A 19,953-nucleotide genomic window follows, 5' to 3' on the forward strand; every position below is an offset into this window, starting at 1 on the left:
CATGAGCGTAATTCCTAGCAATAAGAACGCTCATGTATACTCATTTACATGGTGACTATTGTACTATTGAGATTCCATCATTTGTTATCCACCACATTGAGACGCCACTGAAGTATGAAGAATGGCTGCTTGCCTAGACTTCCTCTCTGGCAGGCAGCGCCAGGTCTTAATAGGCTGCCGGGGGAATAGGAGGAGAGATTGATTCTCCTGATGATTTCATTAGATGACATCAAGCAGGGAAATTGCAACAGAGAGCGGTAATGCATCTTCAGTGAATAGCAAGTCCTCATGTCATTTGAGCGATACAGTGAGAACATCAGCTGTGACATGTCACCATTGTCAGGACACAGTAATTATGATGTTTTCCTCAAAAGGGATATTATGTTGGTGAATCAAATACAGCTAGATAGCCTCATTCATAGATTGTTAATATTAGGCACGAAAACAGTCAACAGACCAATTGAGGAATCAATGTTAGCGGGAATAGTGGCAGTTACAGTTTATATGAGTAAATGTAACGGTTCAGGCACAAAGTCATGTGCATTTGCGGAGTAAGATGCTGTGGTGGCCCTGGGCGTAGATTTGCTATTAAGTGGACAAATTATGCTCGTTATCAGGTTCATTGTATTTTATGCCTCCACTGCGACATGTCTCCATGCTTTAATGTTCAAAAAGCTCTATATTAGTCTCATACTGCCTGTGCGGCAGCACCTCTTTTCACCCTCTGTCTGAAACCAGTGGCCTGATTGGTTAGCTGGCCTACTCTGTGGTGATTGGTCAACCGCTTAGAGATGTCCCGCCCCTTAGCCTCTCATGTACAATGTGTTGGAGCGCTAGCCAATAGAATTGTAGTGTTTCATAGTGATGTCAATTTGTTACAGAAGTAAACCAAGGAGACCAATGGAGGCGTTTCAGGCGGGGGGGGGGACTATAACTACGGTATAGTTAGGCCTTGGTAGGCCAGGCTCACTTCATGCTGCGGAGCCGTGACGTCATCTTCAATGTGAAACACAAAACCAACATCAGCCGTTAGCTCTTAGCACTCAGAGCTCACAGCTCCTCATATCTGTTCAGAAACTAGACAAAAGTTAAACCAGTACAAACCACAGACTGCCTGTGTCATGGCGAATACAGTCGCTGTTTTATTTATGTCTGTATAGGCCGTTGTGTGAGTGTTGACCAGGGATCACCAACTACATTTGTCCAAGGGCCAAAATGTATCCAATAGACACAATCGCGGGCCAGTGATTTTTATATAGTCCACAATGCTAGTGGAGCACGCTCAGGTACTGCGGACCTTTAATGTATTATCTGAAACGATGTAATAACTTTTAAAACTGTTCCAGTCACTTGCCCCATGCATTCAGCAGCAGCAGGCCATTCACTTTGATTTGATCTATGAAATGTCATCATTTAGACAAAGAATTGCTACATAAACGTTTATCTTGCACATTTTATCCAACCATCTCCGTTTCTAACTTTCAATATATTTTAAAAGAGATCTCTCTCATCTGCGTGCGGGGGCGGGGCCTCACAGACACACTGCAGCTCTCTCTCGCTCACAGACATGCTGCAGCGCTGTGCAGTGTGCACACAGTTCTTGGCCGGTAATGAATATTACATTTGTGAGGAAACCTTTCCACCAATAATTCCAATAAGTATTCCAAATGTATTCACTTCAGGTTTACGAAAGTAACTGTAATCATATTACTCGTTTTTGAAATGTAACGCCAGCTGAATACAGTTAGCCTACTTGATTTTTATATTCTGGCGTGACGCCGTTATCATGTATTACGTTACAACCAGTCTATGGTTACAACCCAACCCTGCTTCTAGGCTACTGTCCCGCAGCTCCTGCCTCTCTGTTGGACTCCGTCGCAGCGGGGCTACTGCTGCGACGGAGTGCACAAAGCAGACTCTTCACAACGAAGGGTCACTTCTTCTTGAAGGCCGGGAAGGTTTCGCAGTACGCAGTCTACTGTCCAACAGCTGCTGCCTCTCTGTTGGACTCCGGTACTGCACCTTACTCACGACGTTGTAAAAAAAAAATGGGTGGGAGGCGAAAGCAGTAACCTGTCACCCCCGTCGTGCGGGCCGGATGAGAATGTCTGGCGGGCCGGATGTGGCCCGCGGGCCGCCAGTTGGTGGTCACTGGTGTAGACGGTCGGAGCATATACAACGTTAGCTTAACCGATCTCCATTCAGAAAACAAGCATTTTAAAAGGTTTTCTGTTCTGTCTGCAGACTTGTCAAAGCATTAATTTATGGTTTTTACTAACCGGTATCAGTATGTTGTTACTTCGGACTCATTTTGAAACGTGTATTACAATTAAATCATGGTAAAATATGTTCATTTTGTTGTAGTTGCCAGCGATTCTCCCGCTAGTTTAGCATACTCAGCCTGGTTATTGGCCCGGAAAGAACCTCGATTTTGGAGAGCCAGAAAACTGTGAAAAAGTACCCGCTAGCCGGAACTACGCCTAGTGGAAACGCAACCAAAAACGGGTTTAGAGCCATTAGAGATTTGAGCATTTACATGCATGAAAATGTATACAGTAGAACACACTACAGGAAAGGGAAAACCCCTTTGTCACATGCCAATTGTCACATGGAATTATTGTGTTATTCCTTCTGCCTGTGTTAAGAAAAATAAATGATACTGCAAAGTGTGCATATTTTAAATATAATAAGAGGATGAAACTATTTTCATACATATTTTTGTGAAGACAGCATCTAAGATTCAACCCTTGAGCTGCGGGCTTTCTAGGCTAAAAAAGGAAACATTACACTTCAAATGTATCTCGTGTCTAGACTCATGAATCTTAATCAATGCTGGCTTTGTTTTGTGGTAGCTAGATACATGCCTTTTTTTTTTTGCTTGATCTGTTAGCCATAAGGCCCAAAAAATTAACTCTGTGCATTTTTCGTCAAGTTGCTGAATGTATTCTAAATACTGCGCATGTGTTGTCAAATTGGTGAAGATGTTTCTTCATTGGCATGTATTTTGGCACATTTGTTTTTTGTCGGCCACCGTATTTATGCAGAGAAAAACCAAAAAATTCCTAGTTTAAAATGGTCCATTTGCGTAAAAAAATATGTGGCAATTCTTTGAGATACATTTTTTTTTTCTTGTCAAGACACCATATTTCCTAACTTTGCAAGATTGGATCACATTTTTTTTACCACTTTTATCTCAGAGCATACATTTTTTCTTGTAAATTTACAACTTTATTTTTGGAAATTCCAAGATATTTGTTGGTATTGTACAGGGGGGTAAAAGGCTTAGGCTGCGTAATTTGTTTATCGCCACAGTGAATTATGCAAAGTATTGTAAATGCTTGAATTGAGCTACTACTAAATCAATTTGCATTTGAACAAATGTCCTGAGGCATTTTCAGTTTCCTCTGGGCCATGTAATAGCAGTTGTAAAACCAGGCTAATAATGACATCAAAAGTATCTGAGCGATTCCTTTAATTCCTTGTCACTCCATCAGAAGTCACAAAGCCTTTGATTACTGGAGCAACAGCTTTACACTGTTGCTCTTGTTTTTTACATGCCAGATGCTGCATTATTACTGCATGGCACAGAGGACAACACACAGTAATTGCCAGCAGGTTTTAGAGATCACATCCAGAACATATAAATTGCTTATTCATTTTAAGTCAGCCTGATTTTCACAGTCTCATCAGACTGAATTACTATCATTTTCTAAAGCTCCTTGCAGCGTCTGTATCAATGCGAGCAGATCCTCTTTCCTTTTAACCCTGCCTCTGATCCTATTAAAGCTGGATCCTTATCACCTTTATCAGGTTTGGAATGGATGGGAGCTTAACTGCCTTTGTGCACACTGGCAAAAGCTGGACGCACTAATGTTTAATTATTCCAACATTCAAGGTTGCAACCTTGAGAGGAAACAAAAAACGGAACGGCTTGAAAACCTGATTAGAGAATCAAATCATCAGTTTCCTTCTAGCCATAGTATACAGTATAATGTCAGCTCTCCTCCCTACTTCTGCTGCTCCCATAACAGCGAGGAAAAAAAGAGTTGCAATGTCACAAAAGCTTAAGAATGCTTTCATTATTTAGAAATGAAACAACTAAATGGAAACCAGTTAAATCTATTGTGCTATTTGTGGTTTTCCCTTTCTTGTAGTGTGTTATATAGGTGTTTTGTATGGAAATGGTCTGCAAAGGCTCAAATCCAAAGTTCCCTCCAAAGGGAATTTCTCTCCCACAGACTCCACCCTGCCTTTAAAGCCTCAATTGGACTCCTTTGTTTTCTTCCGTAACATAGTGACATCAGAGTGTAACACTCCCGCTTCTATTGGATAGCATTCCAGCACTTTGTATGGGACACATCTCAAAGTGGCTGAACAATCACAACAGAACCGACCAGCTAACCAATCACAGCAGATTGGACTCTGGTTTCAAACAAAGGGTCACAACAAAAAATTTGCTTTGTGTGTACCGAATGATGGGCAGCACAGTTTAAAAGCCCAGAAGCTCCCCTCACACATCATTTAGTTTAAAGAATGTGTTACTGTATAATTATAGAGATTTTGCTGTTTTCATTTTCCATTAATAACATCATCATTTATAAGAGTTAGATATATATGCACAAATTAGATGACTGCATTCTAGCCAACCACATTTTCATAGGAAACCATGTAAATATCGTATTTAATGAATATTATTTATCTTCTCACTATGCAAACCCTCAAGATCACCAACGACCTCCTCATTGCTGCTGACTCTGGCCGCCTCAGCATCCTCATCCTCCTGGACCTCTCTGCAGCGTTTGACACCATCTCTCACAACATCCTCCTCACCCGCCTCTCAGACCTCTTGGGTGTCACTGGCACAGCGCTGTCCTGGTTGACATCCTACCTCCACAACAGGAAACAGTTTGTCTCCATCAGTGGCTCAAACTCACCCCGGCCCCAGTCCACCATGGTGTACCCCAGGGCTCTGTACTTGGCCCCCTCCTGTTCACCATTTACATGCTCCCCCTCGGCCAGATCATCCGACATCATGGACTCAACTTCCACTGCTACGCTGATGATACCCAACTGTATCTCAGCACCACTCCATCCTCCCAGCTCCCCCCTCAGTCTCTCATCAACTGCCTGCATGACATCAAGACATGGATGTCTTCAAACTATCTGAAGCTGAACAGCAGTAAAACAGAGCTCATGGTTGTGGCACCCAAGGCCCTGCTCCAGAAGGTTGGTGACTTCGTCCTTGAGGTCGACGGCTGCTCCATCTCCCCATCTCCTGAAGCCCGCAACCTGGGTGTGATCCTCGACTCCACACTTTCCTACCATTCCCATGTCAAATCAGTGACCAAATCGGCTTTCTACCACCTGCGGAACATTGCCAGACTCCGACCGTCACTCTCGGAGTCGGTTGCCGAGACCCTGGTGCATGCATTTGTCACCACCCGCTTGGACTACTGCAATGGTGTCCCTGGACAGGCTCCAGTATGTCCAAAACTGTGCAGCTCGGGTCCTCACACACACAAAGCCGTGGCAGCACATCACTCCCACCCTCATCCACCTCCACTGGTTGCCGGTCAAGTTCCGCAGAACTTATAAAGTCCTCCTCCTGGCCTACAAGTCCCTCCATGCCCTTGCCCCCCAGTACTTTATTGGGATATATTCTCTCTTACTAAGCTTTTACCCCGGAACCTGCGGTCTTCAGACTCTGGCCTGCTCACCACTCCCCGCACCAAACTGAGAACCTTCGGGGACAGAACCTTCAGTGTGGCAACCCCCACCCTCTGGAACGCTCTCCCTGCGGAGATTCGCAACATCCCCACACTGGACGCCTTCAAAAGGGCCCTCAAGTCCCATCTGTTTATCAAGGCTTTCGGCCCTTAAATCGATCTGTTGTTTTGACCTTTGTTTTGTTTTGTTTTGTTTGTGCTTGACCTTGGGTCCCTTGAAAGGCGCTATAGAAATATCAGTTATTATTATTATTATTATTAACCCTAAACAAATCTTTAGTATAGTTTGAAGGCTTTTTACATATAAAGCCCTCACCTCTTTGAGCTGTTACCAAGTCACTCTGAGACTTTAAATGAACATCTAATTCATCACAAGTATTAATAATCTGTAGTAGAGCCTGACAAATGTTTGCAGCAGGTATTGGCAGCCGCAGACACACAGTTACAGTGTGAGATGTCTAAATGTAAAACAGACATTTGTTTTTCTGCAGTTTCTGCAAGAACTATCCACTAACTCATCAAAATCCAGAATAATGAAATAATAATTACTAACTGCTCTAAAAAACATCCTCAGATTTTTGGGGATATCCAGTCTCTGAAAGATATTTGTTTGAAACTGATAAAACACCTCCAAATTACTTTTGAATTATTTACAAACTGAGGGTGGCCCTAACACCATACTTTATTGGGATATATTCTCTCTTACTAAGCTTTTTTGGCATGTTTAACATTAACATTAATTTAATATAGTTTTATATGACGTAAAAAAAATAAAACAACATTTAATACGAAACATTTTAAACAATAGGGAAGTAAAAACATTAAGAAAACAAATAGACTCACAAAAAAGGCAGAGCACAATCTAATGATAATGTTAGTATGCCACTGCGCATGCTCAGTCCATTGCTAAGGAAGAAAGGGGAAAATGTCTCTAGCGAGGTGAGTAACGCGACGGGGCCTTTGTGTTTTTATATCACGAAATTATATCATTCATCGTTTCAACTTTGTAGAATCCGATGTAAAGATCTGCTTTAATGTTTCACGTGTATCTTTTTGCTTTGCCCGCTATCGGTTCGTTGTTTATAATCAAAGCTAACGGGACCAGCTAATGCTAGCTAGCCGAAATGCTATCTCGTGAGGTGAACATTTGGCATTAGCTAGTTAGCTTAGCAGCACACATCCATGGTCAACAACACACTTGTATTAACTGTTTACCATTCGTGTGCTCGCTTTATGCTTCGGGTGTGTGCCTAGAACTGTTAACGTGTTATGCGTGTAGCATAAACCGACTGTTAGCTAGCTGGTTTGCAGTTTTTAAAGTAAAGGCGACGTTACTTTGAGCCACTGTCGGCTAACGCTAGCTAGGGCTTAACGTTACATCACCAAATGTACTGTACAAACAATGAGACTTACTCATGTTTTACTTTGTTTCCAGCTTTTTACCGGCGCCGACCCAGCTGTCTCAGGACCAGTTGGAGGCAGAGGAGAAGCTTCGGGCCCAGAAGTGCTACTCCACTGCCCTGGTCTCGTCCCGCAGAGAGCCCCCTCCTTATGGGCACAGAAAAGGCTTGGTGCCTCGTTCACTTGAGGTATATAATGTTAATTTAATCAATACATACATGGTTATCTCAAATATGATAAAACTGTTATTGTCTGATAACTGGGGGGTAATTTATTGTCTGATGTCCCAAGGTTATCAACACCAAGTCCATCTTCTAACTTATGCTGTAACTGTTTTGTTTCTGTAGGACTTTGGAGATGGAGGATCTTTCCCAGAGATCCACGTGGCCCAGTTTCCTCTGGAGATGGGTCGGAAGAAGAAGACATCCAACGCCCTGGCGGGGTGCAGGTGGATGCAGAAGGAAAGATCAAATATGACGCCATCGCCAGAGCAGGACAGGGCAAGGATAAGGTATACATGTCAAATATGTATCCATGCGCAACTTGAAAAATATCAAGATTATATTAAGAGTGTGATCTAATTCTGTCAAGTGATGGAAAGATAGATCAGTATGATAATGTGTGGATTCTTTAGGATGAGATACAACTGCACACAATGTATAAATGGAATGTAATATATTAGACACTCACAGATCTAAGTCATAATACAACCCTTATTAGTGAGTTGGTTGTTTTATTACCAGTTAATTATTTCAAGACAAAATAAAAGATAAAAGCAAGTCTTTCATTTACAGAACACACACTCGGCAGACTATGAAGAAAAAACAACATTATCACAAAAAGAATCCCATTTTCCTTTTCACGCTAGTTAAAAAAAAAAAAAAAAGCATTTCTCGTCATTATTTTTGCAGGTTATCTTCAGTAAGTACACAGACCTTCTTCCAAAGGAAGTTCTGCATGAGGATACTCCAGAACTGCAGAAGCCTGATGAGGAGGCTGTAAAAGAGGTAAGCCATGTTGCAATGTGTATGAATCGAAACATTAAATAACAGATGAAGTTATAGTTGGGACTCTAGATTGAATTAACTAAATAAAATAAAACATTCTTTAAACTATTAGCCCGAAGAAGTCAGTCGATTTTGATATTCTCCGTTGGTGACTGTGAAAATGAAGTTCATTCTATGTGATCAAAAATGCTATTGACAATTAATCAGAAATTGATTCATTTTTCAAACATTTATAAGTCGCTTGACTTGGAATTTGAGTTGTAGTCAGAATCTAAACATGGTGGTTGTTTGTAGCTGACGGAGAAGACCCGCATGGCTCTGGATAAGCAGGTGTCTCAAAAGATTGCTGCTGCCATGCCTGTAAGAGCTGCAGACAAACAGGCCCCCGCACAGTACATCAGGTATGTATGAGTCATTAGAGAAAGTGGGAAACTTGTATGACTCTGCTTTCGTATAATGCTACTTTGATATTGTGTGGGAATGAAGGTGAAGTGGTGATACAGACACTTAAGAAGTACCTACTTTTAATATTTATGTGTAAAGGCAAGATGTACACATCAACAAGGTAGTCTGGTTATAACAATAGCAGCTCACACAACAAAATATATAGAAAAAGACATGACAAAACACAACATGCAGAACATATGAATTGTTCAACATAATCCCACTTAGAGCTTGATTTGTCCCATTTCATGTTGTGTTTTGCCACCGGTTGGTTGCAACATTCCTTTAGCTTCGCAAAGTATATTTTAGATTGTGTATACTGTTAAATGGATTACAATTATTGTCTTTATCTCCCTTATTTGGGTGATGTAAATAGTTGGTTTGGTGACACATTTTTCCTCTCGTTCTCTCCTCCAGATACACCCCATCCCAGCAGGGAGTGGCTTTCAACTCAGGGGCCAAACAGAGGGTGATCCGCATGGTGGAGATGCAGAAAGATCCAATGGAACCTCCACGTTTCAAGTAAGTAACACAGGCACCTGTAAAGGAAGAGAAAGACGCCACTCCCGACTTATCGTGTATAAATGATACATCTTTCATGTGTCTAAATTGCACCACATTTGACACAGCAACCCCTCGAATGCCCAGAGATACACTGCCAAATTTAAGAAATAGCCTCATAGACTTCTTAACAACTATTTTACTGTAAAACAGTTTGGTTTTAAAGTTATTGTTTTTGATTAAAAGAAATAAAGCGTTGACATGAACATTGATGGAAATAATTGTATGTTTCAGGATCAACAAGAAGATTCCCAGAGGACCTCCTTCCCCCCCTGCCCCTGTCATGCACTCCCCAAGCAGAAAGGTACAGCCATCTGAAATAGCAAAAACATTCTGCTTCTTACTACTTTCACACTACAAAAATCCAACTGAATTTATTTTCATTTTTTAAAAGTCTGTATGTTTGATGGTTTCTCTTCCTCTGCTTAGATGACAGTCAAGGAGCAGCAGGAGTGGAAGATTCCTCCATGTATCTCCAACTGGAAGAACGCTAAGGTAGGGAATCACCAGGATTACATTTGATGTTTTTGTGTATGGCAAGAAGGTATTTTGTTTTCCAGGCTTGTTTGTTTAATATTTGACACATTACATAAATATTAGATTATTTGGACTCCAGATGCTCTCGTTGTGATTCCAGTTCAATCGTCTCACTGCCTTTTTCTCATCTCTGTATGCTTAATATCTTTCAGGGCTACACCATTCCTCTTGACAAACGTCTGGCTGCTGATGGCAGGGGGCTGCAGACGGTTCATATCAACGAAAACTTTGCTAAGCTGGCTGAGGCGCTCTACATCGCCGACAGAAAGGTACCATTGATTTGTGGTTCAGAAATACTTTATTTGCCCTAGGTAAAAATGTTTTTGTGAAAGTCTTTCCATTTTATAATAAAATTCAATAAGTTAAATACATTTTTTTTTTAAATAACATAAGAAGTAAGAATACAATGCAATAACAATACCAAAAAATAAATAAAACGGCAGTATTTAAGGTAAACATTTCCAATACAAGATGAAATAAAACAAAACGGTTGAAATATTTATATTAACATAAAATGTAAGAATGTGCAATAAAAATATGAAATAAAATATTTATATAAACATAAGATTTCAAAGTACAAATTCAAAGATAAAAAAAAAGTACAAATTTAGTATTTATATAAACATAAGAACTAAGACTTCAATTAAAGATGAAACAAATAAGAATGTAATGATATTAAATAAACATAAGAATCCAATTCAGGATACTACATGAAATAAGTAAAATATAAAAATTCCAATAAAAATAATTAAATATTTATACAAACAAAAGAAGTAAGAATGTGCAAGAAAAAGTTGAGATAAAATATGACATAAACATGGGAATTTAAAGTAAAAATGTCCCATAAAAAGATTAAATAAATATATTTATACAAACATAAGTCGCTAAGTGCCAGGAAATTGAGTTTAAGAGTCTGATTGTCTAAAACTAATTTAAAAAACGTTTTCGATCATTGAATGACCATGAAATGCTGACTGTTTCCATAGGCCAGAGAAGCAGTGGAGATGAGAGCCCAGGTGGAGAAGAAGATGGCCCAGAAGGAGAAGGAAAAGAAGGAGGAGAAACTCAGGGAACTGGCCCAAATGGCTCGAGACCGCAGGGCGGGGATCAAAAGTCACGGGGACAAAGGTGAGTCCTAAAGACGAGGAACCTAGAAAAAAATGTTCTCCGTTCCTTATTTTCCGGGTGGTTTTCTGAGTTAGTGGAGCAGACTGTGCTGTCAGTGCCGTTGTCCGTTTTCCAAATCTGGAACACGAGGCGCATAAGTGATGGCAGCATTTTTCACCCTGCCGGTGTTGACAGGACCAGCAAGCTGTGAAATGATGTTTCTGCTTCCCTGCTGATCATTCACATGGATTTCCAGAAGAGAAATCCATGTTGCATGACCTGTTTGTGTGCATGCATTTTGAAGGACGGTTTGGATATGTCACATCCTATCGAAGTCTAACATTAAATGTGTTAAAGGGGCCTTAATAATGCTAAGGCTTATGGTTCATATTTGTATTTTGCGCCCGTTTAAAAAAATTCCTATAACTGTAATAAATCAGCGTTGTTTTTGTCTTTCATGTTAACTGTCCACTGACTCTTTCCCATTTCTCTCCCTCCCTTGCTTCCTATTTCTTCAATCACTATCTTTCCCCCCAATTATCCCTCACATCACTTGCACTGTTCCTCATCTATCCACCTTTCTTTTCGTACATCACATCATCTGTCTCCCACTTCTCTCATGTGGTATTTTTTCTCTTTTCCTTGCGCCCTTTTCTCCCTCATTCTATCCATGCCCCCTCCATCTCACGCAGCAGGTGGCGAGGACAGTGAGGTCAGGGAGCGTGACGAGATCCGCCACGACAGAAGGAAAGAGAGACAGCACGACAGGAACATTTCCAGGGCCGCTCCTGATAAGAGGTGCTGGACACGCACTTTAAACACACCCCCCTCCTCCATCTCTCAGTATACACACACACACACTAGGGCTGTACCCGAATATTCGTTCGTTGGAGTACTATTCGGGTTTCAATTTCGTTATTCAGATATTCGTTTTGTTTGTTTTCCCCCCGTTTTTTTTTCCATATTGAATTTATTGAAATCTCCAATATCAACGTAAGAGCTTGTTCGGGGGGAGCTAACACTTAACCATAATCGTTATCGTTTACTTTCTCCGTCTTTATATGTAGATATTACTTTTCTCCGTTAATATCCGTCACGTTGTTTCCATAGCAGCAAAAACTTCCTGTCAACAGCGCTACCTCTCCTTCAAAATAAAAGCATGTCCATAAATAGGAATCCAAGCCAAATTACACTTAAGACATATACAACTGCAACGAAAGTAACAAACACAATGCAATATCCTTTTCAATTTCAAAGAACACAAATTGGGTTAATAACTATAAAACAACAATACTGTAGAACAGGGATGCCCAACCAGTCGATCGCGATCCACCGGTCGATCGCGGGGAGATTCCCAGTCGATCGCGAGATGTGTCTAAAAATAGAACAACAATATTCTGTTTTATCGAAAATGTCCTATAACATAATCTTCCTGTGCCAGAATAATGCACTTGAACGCATCAAAGCTTGTGATTGGCCGGCGTGACCCCATGTGTCGGGGCGTGGCTGGTGGGCAGTGCACTAGTTAGCTGACGTTGTCCGTATCAACTGGAGTGACAGTCTGCACACACACAAGACCGCAATTATGGCGAAGCAAAAAAGCCCAAAATATATAATTTTCACTCCGAGTGGGAGGATGATTATTTTTGTATCTATTCCAATTCAAAGTCCATCTGTCTCATCTGCAATGCGAGCGTGGCTTTATCGAAGAAGGGTAATTTAGGAGCGGCATTTCAAAACAGTGCACAAACGCTACGAGACGGAATTCCCTCCTAATTCTGCGTTACGCTCCCAAAAGGGGAGGGGGCCTGAAAGGACAGCTAAATGCACAGCAGTCCATTTTCACCAGGCCAACAACAAGAGCAAGGCTGCTACCATAGCATCTTATCGTGTCAGTCACGTTCTTGCGAAACACATGAAGTCTTTCAAAGACGGCGAAGTTGTGAAAGAAGCATTCCTGGAGGCTGCCGACGCGCTTTTTGGGGACAGTAAAAATAACAGTAGCATTTCAACAGGTTTTTGATATAATAAAAACTCAAGTTAGATACCGTTATTAATCAGCTGTAAGTTTGTTTGAACTTATTCATTATAATTATTGTACAAAATGTATAAGAATGCAAACTTAAATTGATTATAGTCTATTATCAACTCAGGTTAAGAAACTAGTGTTGCTTGCATCCTATTTTAAAGGCATTTCTTTTATACTCTACTAAAATGCAACAAAAAAAGGGTTTGATTCTATTAATTTTGTCTTTTTTATTGCACTTTGGCTGCAGATTCCTGTGTAGCTTCAGATCTGAGTTGTCTTATTAGTAAGCCTAATTTATACTTTTGTAGGCAACACTATTTTATATAATGGCAAGAAAGGTCTTTTCTTTTTTCCCTGTGTCATATGTGGCAGCACTGTTCAATGTTTCTTGAAAACATTACCCACTGTAGTCGACGTGTGAAATAAACTCCAACTCTGTATCAACAACACTGTTGTGTAACTTCAGTTAAATACTTGTATGTGTGTAGATTAGAAAGAGGTAAGATAAAGGATCTGCAGTATTTTATGAAGTATTCATCGTACAAAGGTCAGTGGTGTATTCACCTGGTAGTAGGCTGTCAGTAATGGCTACGCCTCTCTATTTGGACTGGTAGATCTCGGCAGACTGGCAACTTTAAAAGTAGCTCTCGGTTCAAAAAAGGTTGGGCACCCCTGCTGTAGAATAACAAAATTAATGCCATGAATACAACCAAAATACACGCGCGGGCCGAATATTCGCTGCTGATTACTACCGAATATCCGGTAGTCCGAAAAATGGTATTCGGGACAGCCCTAACATACCAGCAGGGCCAGCAGTGTTATACCGAACACACGCAGCAAGATCCAACAGAGCACTCTGACAGTAGTCCATGTTTGATTGTGTATGCAGGACCAGCGTGTGTGTGTGTGTGTGTGTGTGTGTGTGTGTGTGTTTGTGTGAGTGTGTTCTCACTGCCCGGTTGTCAGTTGATGGAATGGTGGTTCCCCGCAGGAATGAGGGAGTGGAATTCAGAGGAGTGCTCATTAAAAATCACCATTGCAGCATTGCATTGCATTGCGAGCAGAAACCTTGTGATCTAAAAATTACCTTTGGCTTTAAGATGACGCTGGCTGAAAGACATTAAAGTCACTCCAACCTTTTTAACGACGTACAGCATTTCATCCTCGATTTAAGATTTAAAGACAAAATCCTTGAAGTTTTCCAGAAATATGATTTAAGAAGTTATACCCATAGGCATACATCGATATTTCAGGCATGTATCAATATAAAATCCATGCAACACTGCGGTCTATTAGGGGTTTAGGGGTTTCATGCCACAGTACTAACATAGCATTTTTCTAGAATTCCCTTATGTTTTTATGTCAGTGGCCCTTTCTCATTTCTCTAACTCCCCTCCTCGACTCCTATCCTCGTGTCTTAGTCCCACCCACAGGAGATGCGAGCGAAGGAGTCCGGGAGGGGAACGAGGAGAGAGGAGGGGAAGCAGCAGGCGGTTAGAGAAATGAGAACTCCTCTCCTCTGAGTGGTCATTTTAAAGAGACGTCCATTAATGATGACAGGAGGCACAGCACCCTCTGTCTGATGGACAGATGTGTTCATGACGACAATATATTTACTTTTAATTCATTCACAGTGCGGTATAATGGGGACAATAACAGGCTACAGATGCGGGACCACACACACACACACACAAATATATATAAATATATACAATTTCAGAATCAAACAAGTACGAGAGCACTCACAGCATAACACTATTAGAGACTGGATATATCCCCCCCCCCCCCCCCTGGTCGCTACAATGAGGAAATGAAATTACGGGCCAAACGTTTTATTTACAAGTATTAAAAGACACCTACACACTGTACCACACGCACCTACACACTGTACCACACGCACCTACAGCTCCTACAGCATATAATATATATCAGGATACAGCTGTTGTGTATTTTATTATGTGAAGCACTAAATGGTTTTAGACAAATATCGACTCTTTGTAGATATCTATTAAACTAAAGCAAATACAGAGAGTAGGCCTTTTATACTAAGTGATATATATTATACACACTGCTCTGCTTTCTGCACGGACCTCACAGCTGTTCTTACTGGAAACATTGCGTTGCAATGAAAGCAGTTAATAAAATAATATCCAGGGGATGCATGCAGAGCTGTCATTGACTGAGATAAGTCCGGCCGTGCGTCACGACTCTTTGAAACATCTCTGTTCCCGGAAATGCATCCGCGAAGGAGCTGTGGAGGAACCATCAGTGTATCCTCGGTTATAGCTCCTCCAGAGAGCCTCCTCGATGCTCGATCCTCGGTCCTCGAAGTGCATTTAGAGAAATGAGATGTCCTTCAAAATGGCGCGCTGAAATTAATTTCCGGAGGAGTCGAGGAGGGGAAATTAGTGAAATGAGAAAGGCCCAGTGTAATGTCATTATTTTTTTCCATGAATCTTTGCTAAGTGTCTGCCATTTTTCTGTGTCGCAGGTCGAAGCTGCAGAGAGACCAGGACAGGGACATCAGCGAGCTCATCGCTCTGGGCGTGCCCAACCCCCGCTCCGCCAGCGAGGCTCAGTACGACCAGCGGCTCTTCAACCAGAGCAAGGTGAGCATATCAACATGCCTTCATACAGTTATGATTTGTGTTGACTGGACACAAATATCAACATGTTGTGGACTATTCTTTATTGCTGTTGTTTGAGAAAGAAAACCAGTAGTGGACATTTCTGAGTTGGATTATTTTTTGTGGATTTTGGGGAAAGAGTTATATATTCAATATTGTTTTCAGTTAAAGATTTTCGATTTGTTTATTACTTAAATGTCATACATGATCATGTTTGCGTCATCGATTTGGTGGGTTCGTTGTCCTTTTTAAAAGTGTTGGGTTGAAGTGGCAAAGTCTCCAGAGTTTTTCTGGAATTTAAAGCCTCAGTCGCAGAACAACCTTGAAAGATAACTTTTTTTTCTTCCAAATGTATATAATGTAAATAATGCTAAACTGAGTATTTGATACTCAATACAAGGAAGAAACGCATTATGATCATTCATTTTTTTTCTTTTTCAGCACAAAAGAAAACAAATGAATGTTAAGAGATCACCTTAAAAAGTTTGAGCCATTACCTTGTTTTGCAATTTATCTAGAACTAACTGTACCTTATTATCCACTCTCTCTCTCTCTTAGGTATGGACAGTGGTTTTTGCCGGCGGCGAGGATGAGTCTTACAACGTGTACGACCAGCCGTTCCGCGGCGGCAGAGATATGGCTTCCAACATCTACCGGCCCAGCAAGAACATAGACAAGGACGCATACACAGATGACTTCGACACACTCATGAACAGCAACAGGTACTGTACATCACTCTGTTTCCACTATATCTTTAATAACATGTTATACATGTACTCGGAAATGTCAGTAGTATCATAATTATGACACGTAAACAACTGTATGGATAGCAGTGGAAAATGTCAAAGATGTTAAAATGCCAACAAATGAAAACATGAATATGTTTAATCTGTAAGTATGCACTTAAGTGTTTGCATTTTAATTTGTTTCCAAACCTTTTGCAATATTACTTGTTAGATCAAATGTAGTGCGATCCTTTAAAACTATGCTTGATGTCGTGACAATGATAGGTGTAACTGAGCACCTAAACGCTTAATAACTCACATGTAAAGTTATGTAACTCACATGTAAAGTTATGTAACTCACATGTAAAGTTATGTAAACTATCACTATCCTCCCTGCATGATAGGGTCAAATGAACCATGGGGCAATGTCCCCTATTCATCTAACTTGCTTGCATTAATAATATAACTAGCTTAACTGGCCATGTGTTGATGCTGATGATCCCAGTGCATCAGCCAAATAATCCTACAGAGAGATTAAAAAAATAAAATATGATGAAAAACTTTACTTTAAAATATTGATAAATATTCCCTAAAAGTAATTATTTTTACTTAACCGTACTGCTTCCCAAATACTTGTAGGACACTGCTGCTTCACTGCTGAAGTTTTAACTTTCTCAATTATACACCCAATAAAAGCCTGAATAATTTTGGGGGCCTTCTGGCTTGATTCCGAGGCACGAGAGAAGCATGCACATGATGTCCCAGCAGGAGGTCTCCCCCTGGGGCGGCAGCAGCGCCACACACCACTAGCCGAGCAGAGCCTGTCCCATATGTTCAGTCCCCAGCTTGTCACTGTCCTCTAGGAATGTCTGGCCGGCTGCAGAGAGTCACACCACTCAGCAAAACATCGGAAATCTTTGATTGAAGAAAATTCCCTGAGACATGCAAACATATGTTCTTTGGAATAATAAGATATTTTAGACCCAGTGCTGAAAGAGTGCCCTAGGAATGAGTCATAAAAGACTGAAATGACCTAGCATTTGAGCAATTCAGTTCACTCGCCTTGAAGTCAACCGTTTTTTGGTCAGTCATTTACCAAGTTTTGAATGTCTGAAGCTTTCCTTGTGTCATAAACAGCAGTGGCTAACAAGTGACAGCAGATGCTAACAATTGTCTAAGTAAGACTATTGAGCGTCATCACACTGAACTTTAGCCGCCTTTAGCTTAGCGGTGATGATGTGAAATCATGACCGAAATGTACTTGGTTTATAGCCCAACGTTAGTTTTATGGCAATTGCATTTACGCTTCCAAAATTATAAAAGTGGTGCTAAAATCTAGAGATCGTGCTGCGAAACAAAACGGCATCCGTCTGTTCCTTAAGTGTGTGTTTGACCCAGAGCTTACTCTTTCCAACATATCCAATGGGAACATCTTTTTTGTTGAGAGAGCCCAAGCATGGAATACTTCAAGGTCCGCATCCAAAAATATCTCACTTGCGTCAACTCTATATCTTGTAGCAACTTGCTAGCAGTTTTCTTACATTGCAAAAGAAAAAAAAAAACAAGCCCAAAAGAAGTTGGCAAAACAGGCAAACAATCGTTTTTCATGCACTGGTCAATTTGAGATTTTTTGCTATTTTGATTCCATAACTCGTTTTCTTTCAGGCTTTTGGAAGGAAAACGTACAAAATACACATTTAGGCGTTTATTTTTACTATAGTTTGTCTATTTGAGTCTGTAGATTTCTCCTAAATTCACCAAAAGTTAGCATTCTAACGTAACATAAAGTACCGCGACCGCTGTGTGCACCATGTAATCAGAGATATCGTTGGAAAGCTGTGTCGCTCTTGCACAATCTCATCAGATCCAAATATGGTAGTTTCCTTGGTATCAGCAACCAATCGTGAAAGCACAAAGGGGTCTTAAACCAAAAAAACTCAATCTCATTGGCTGGTGTCAATTTCTGACAACGTGATTCGTTCAGATGCGTCACGTGGTGTGCTAAAACACTTCCTCGTTTTGCTTTCCGCTAGAAATTGAAATCTCAAAATGGCAAAAGAACAGCGAAAAAAACGTTCACAGAGAAGACGACAACAATTGTCACTTGCACAAAGCAAGGTTATACAAAAAACAAATGATCCCGAACATGAAATACCTTCACGGAGTGCGTCGATGTGCAAGCTGTCATCCAAAGAACAGGAGGGTTTAGGTAGCGCCACACAGCAATCTTTAAAGGTCGTTTTCTCAAATTTAGTTTCTCATATTCTGAGTGAGAAATGTCCACTTCAGTAGCACTTACCTGAATTATTGTATACCTAAAAGCATGGCGAAAATGTATATTTTACGGCTGTTGGCAGTATTTTCTGATTTATGGAGTGATTAAAAGAGATATCCAAAATCTCTTCTGTAAAAACGAATTTTGAACCTGGCTTTATCCAATGTTCAGATTTGTGTACCTGAAATGTGTTAAAATATGCGCATATTTAATGAGATGATGGCTCATTTGCATATTTAAACATGGTATTTCATAAAACTTGTATTACAAAAAACAATTATCTTAATGTAAGTAATTAACTGGAGACATTTCTAGCTAATGTCTTTTAAGTTAAAAACATTACCCTATTCACCTGTAGTGTCTCGCCTTAAGTTTACAAACTGTAAAAAAACACAACCAAAACGTTTCTTTTGGAAAGAAACTAAACATATCTTTTAAACTAATTACGTTTTCTTCTTTTTTCATCTCAGGTTTGTTCCAGACAAAGAGTTCTCCGGTGCCGACCACGGGCAGAAGCGGGATGGCCCCGTTCAGTTTGAGGAGGATCCCTTCGGTCTGGACAAGTTCTTGGAGGAGGCCAAGCATCACGGCGGCTCCAAGAGGCCGTCCAACAGCAGCAGCAGCCGCTCGAAGGACGACTACCATGACAAGAAGCGCAGGAAGGAGTGAGAGTGCTCCACGAAGGGAAGCTGCTAGCATGATGAGGATAGGGAGGTCGTCTGCACCCTCTCAAAGGCTGAGAGGGGTTTTAATAAGCTCAATTCTATCAGGAATGATCTGTCACATTTTTGGTTTTATTTCAGTGTGAAACAAGGCAGATATATTGCTTTTTCCCCCTCCTTTCTCCCCACATTTGTTGCCCCATTCTGTAAATGCTGAGTCATGCTTGATTTGACTTGGGTAAAGCGCAAGTGCAGCTAATTACAAATATGGACGTTGTATTTTGCCCTGGAAATGTTTCGATTTCTTTTTTTTATATCTGTATTTAGTTACTCAAACAGAACATGTTCATATTATTTTCCCCTACATTCCCCCTCTTTTTTTGTCCGCTGTGTTTTATTTAAACCATGGTGTATTTGTGAGTTTTATTTGATGGCAGATATGTACAGCATTATAAACTTATCTGTAAGGTGTGAAGCAAACCTGCTTTATAATTCTTGTAAATGACTACCAATGGAATAAATGTCTTATAGTGTATTTCTGGTATCCTCCTCTTCGTGTTTCTTGTCGAGTAAACACTTTTGATTGTTATTTACTAATTAAAAAATGATGCTTTTCCCCAGTCAGCTTTTTCAGAGCTGCCCAATCTAAACTTTTACAACATAGTGGGAAGTCCATTAGTTGTGTAATTGTTATAGTTTTCTCGTAGTAGATTTCCATTATTTTAATCACTCCCAGAGTAATGCATCCTATTTACATAGATGATTAAATGCCCAAAATGTATTTGGAGAAGCCATCTATTACAAAGTGTGAGCAGTGACTTTTTTTTTGTACCAGAAATGGGCTCCGTGATT

The 19,953-nt window shown here is 40.5% G+C and overlaps 1 protein-coding gene across 1 annotated transcript; it reads left to right on the plus strand.

Annotated features, from left to right (window-relative positions):
• Positions 1-6,613: 6,613 nt before the first annotated feature.
• Positions 6,614-19,636, plus strand: LOC117440212 (SNW domain-containing protein 1-like). Its single transcript, XM_034076507.1, is given in 15 exon segments — positions 6,614-6,665; positions 7,162-7,315; positions 7,475-7,567; positions 7,570-7,638; positions 8,039-8,134; positions 8,429-8,535; positions 8,996-9,100; positions 9,374-9,443; positions 9,569-9,634; positions 9,829-9,945; positions 10,663-10,804; positions 11,479-11,581; positions 15,304-15,421; positions 15,998-16,161; positions 18,910-19,636. Coding segments are annotated over 15 exon segments (1,617 nt in total). The 5' UTR covers positions 6,614-6,651; the 3' UTR covers positions 19,109-19,636.
• Positions 19,637-19,953: the final 317 nt, after the last annotated feature.

This window comes from Pseudochaenichthys georgianus, chromosome 24 (assembly GCF_902827115.2).
Source record: "Pseudochaenichthys georgianus chromosome 24, fPseGeo1.2, whole genome shotgun sequence".
Classification (NCBI taxonomy): domain Eukaryota; kingdom Metazoa; phylum Chordata; class Actinopteri; order Perciformes; family Channichthyidae; genus Pseudochaenichthys; species Pseudochaenichthys georgianus.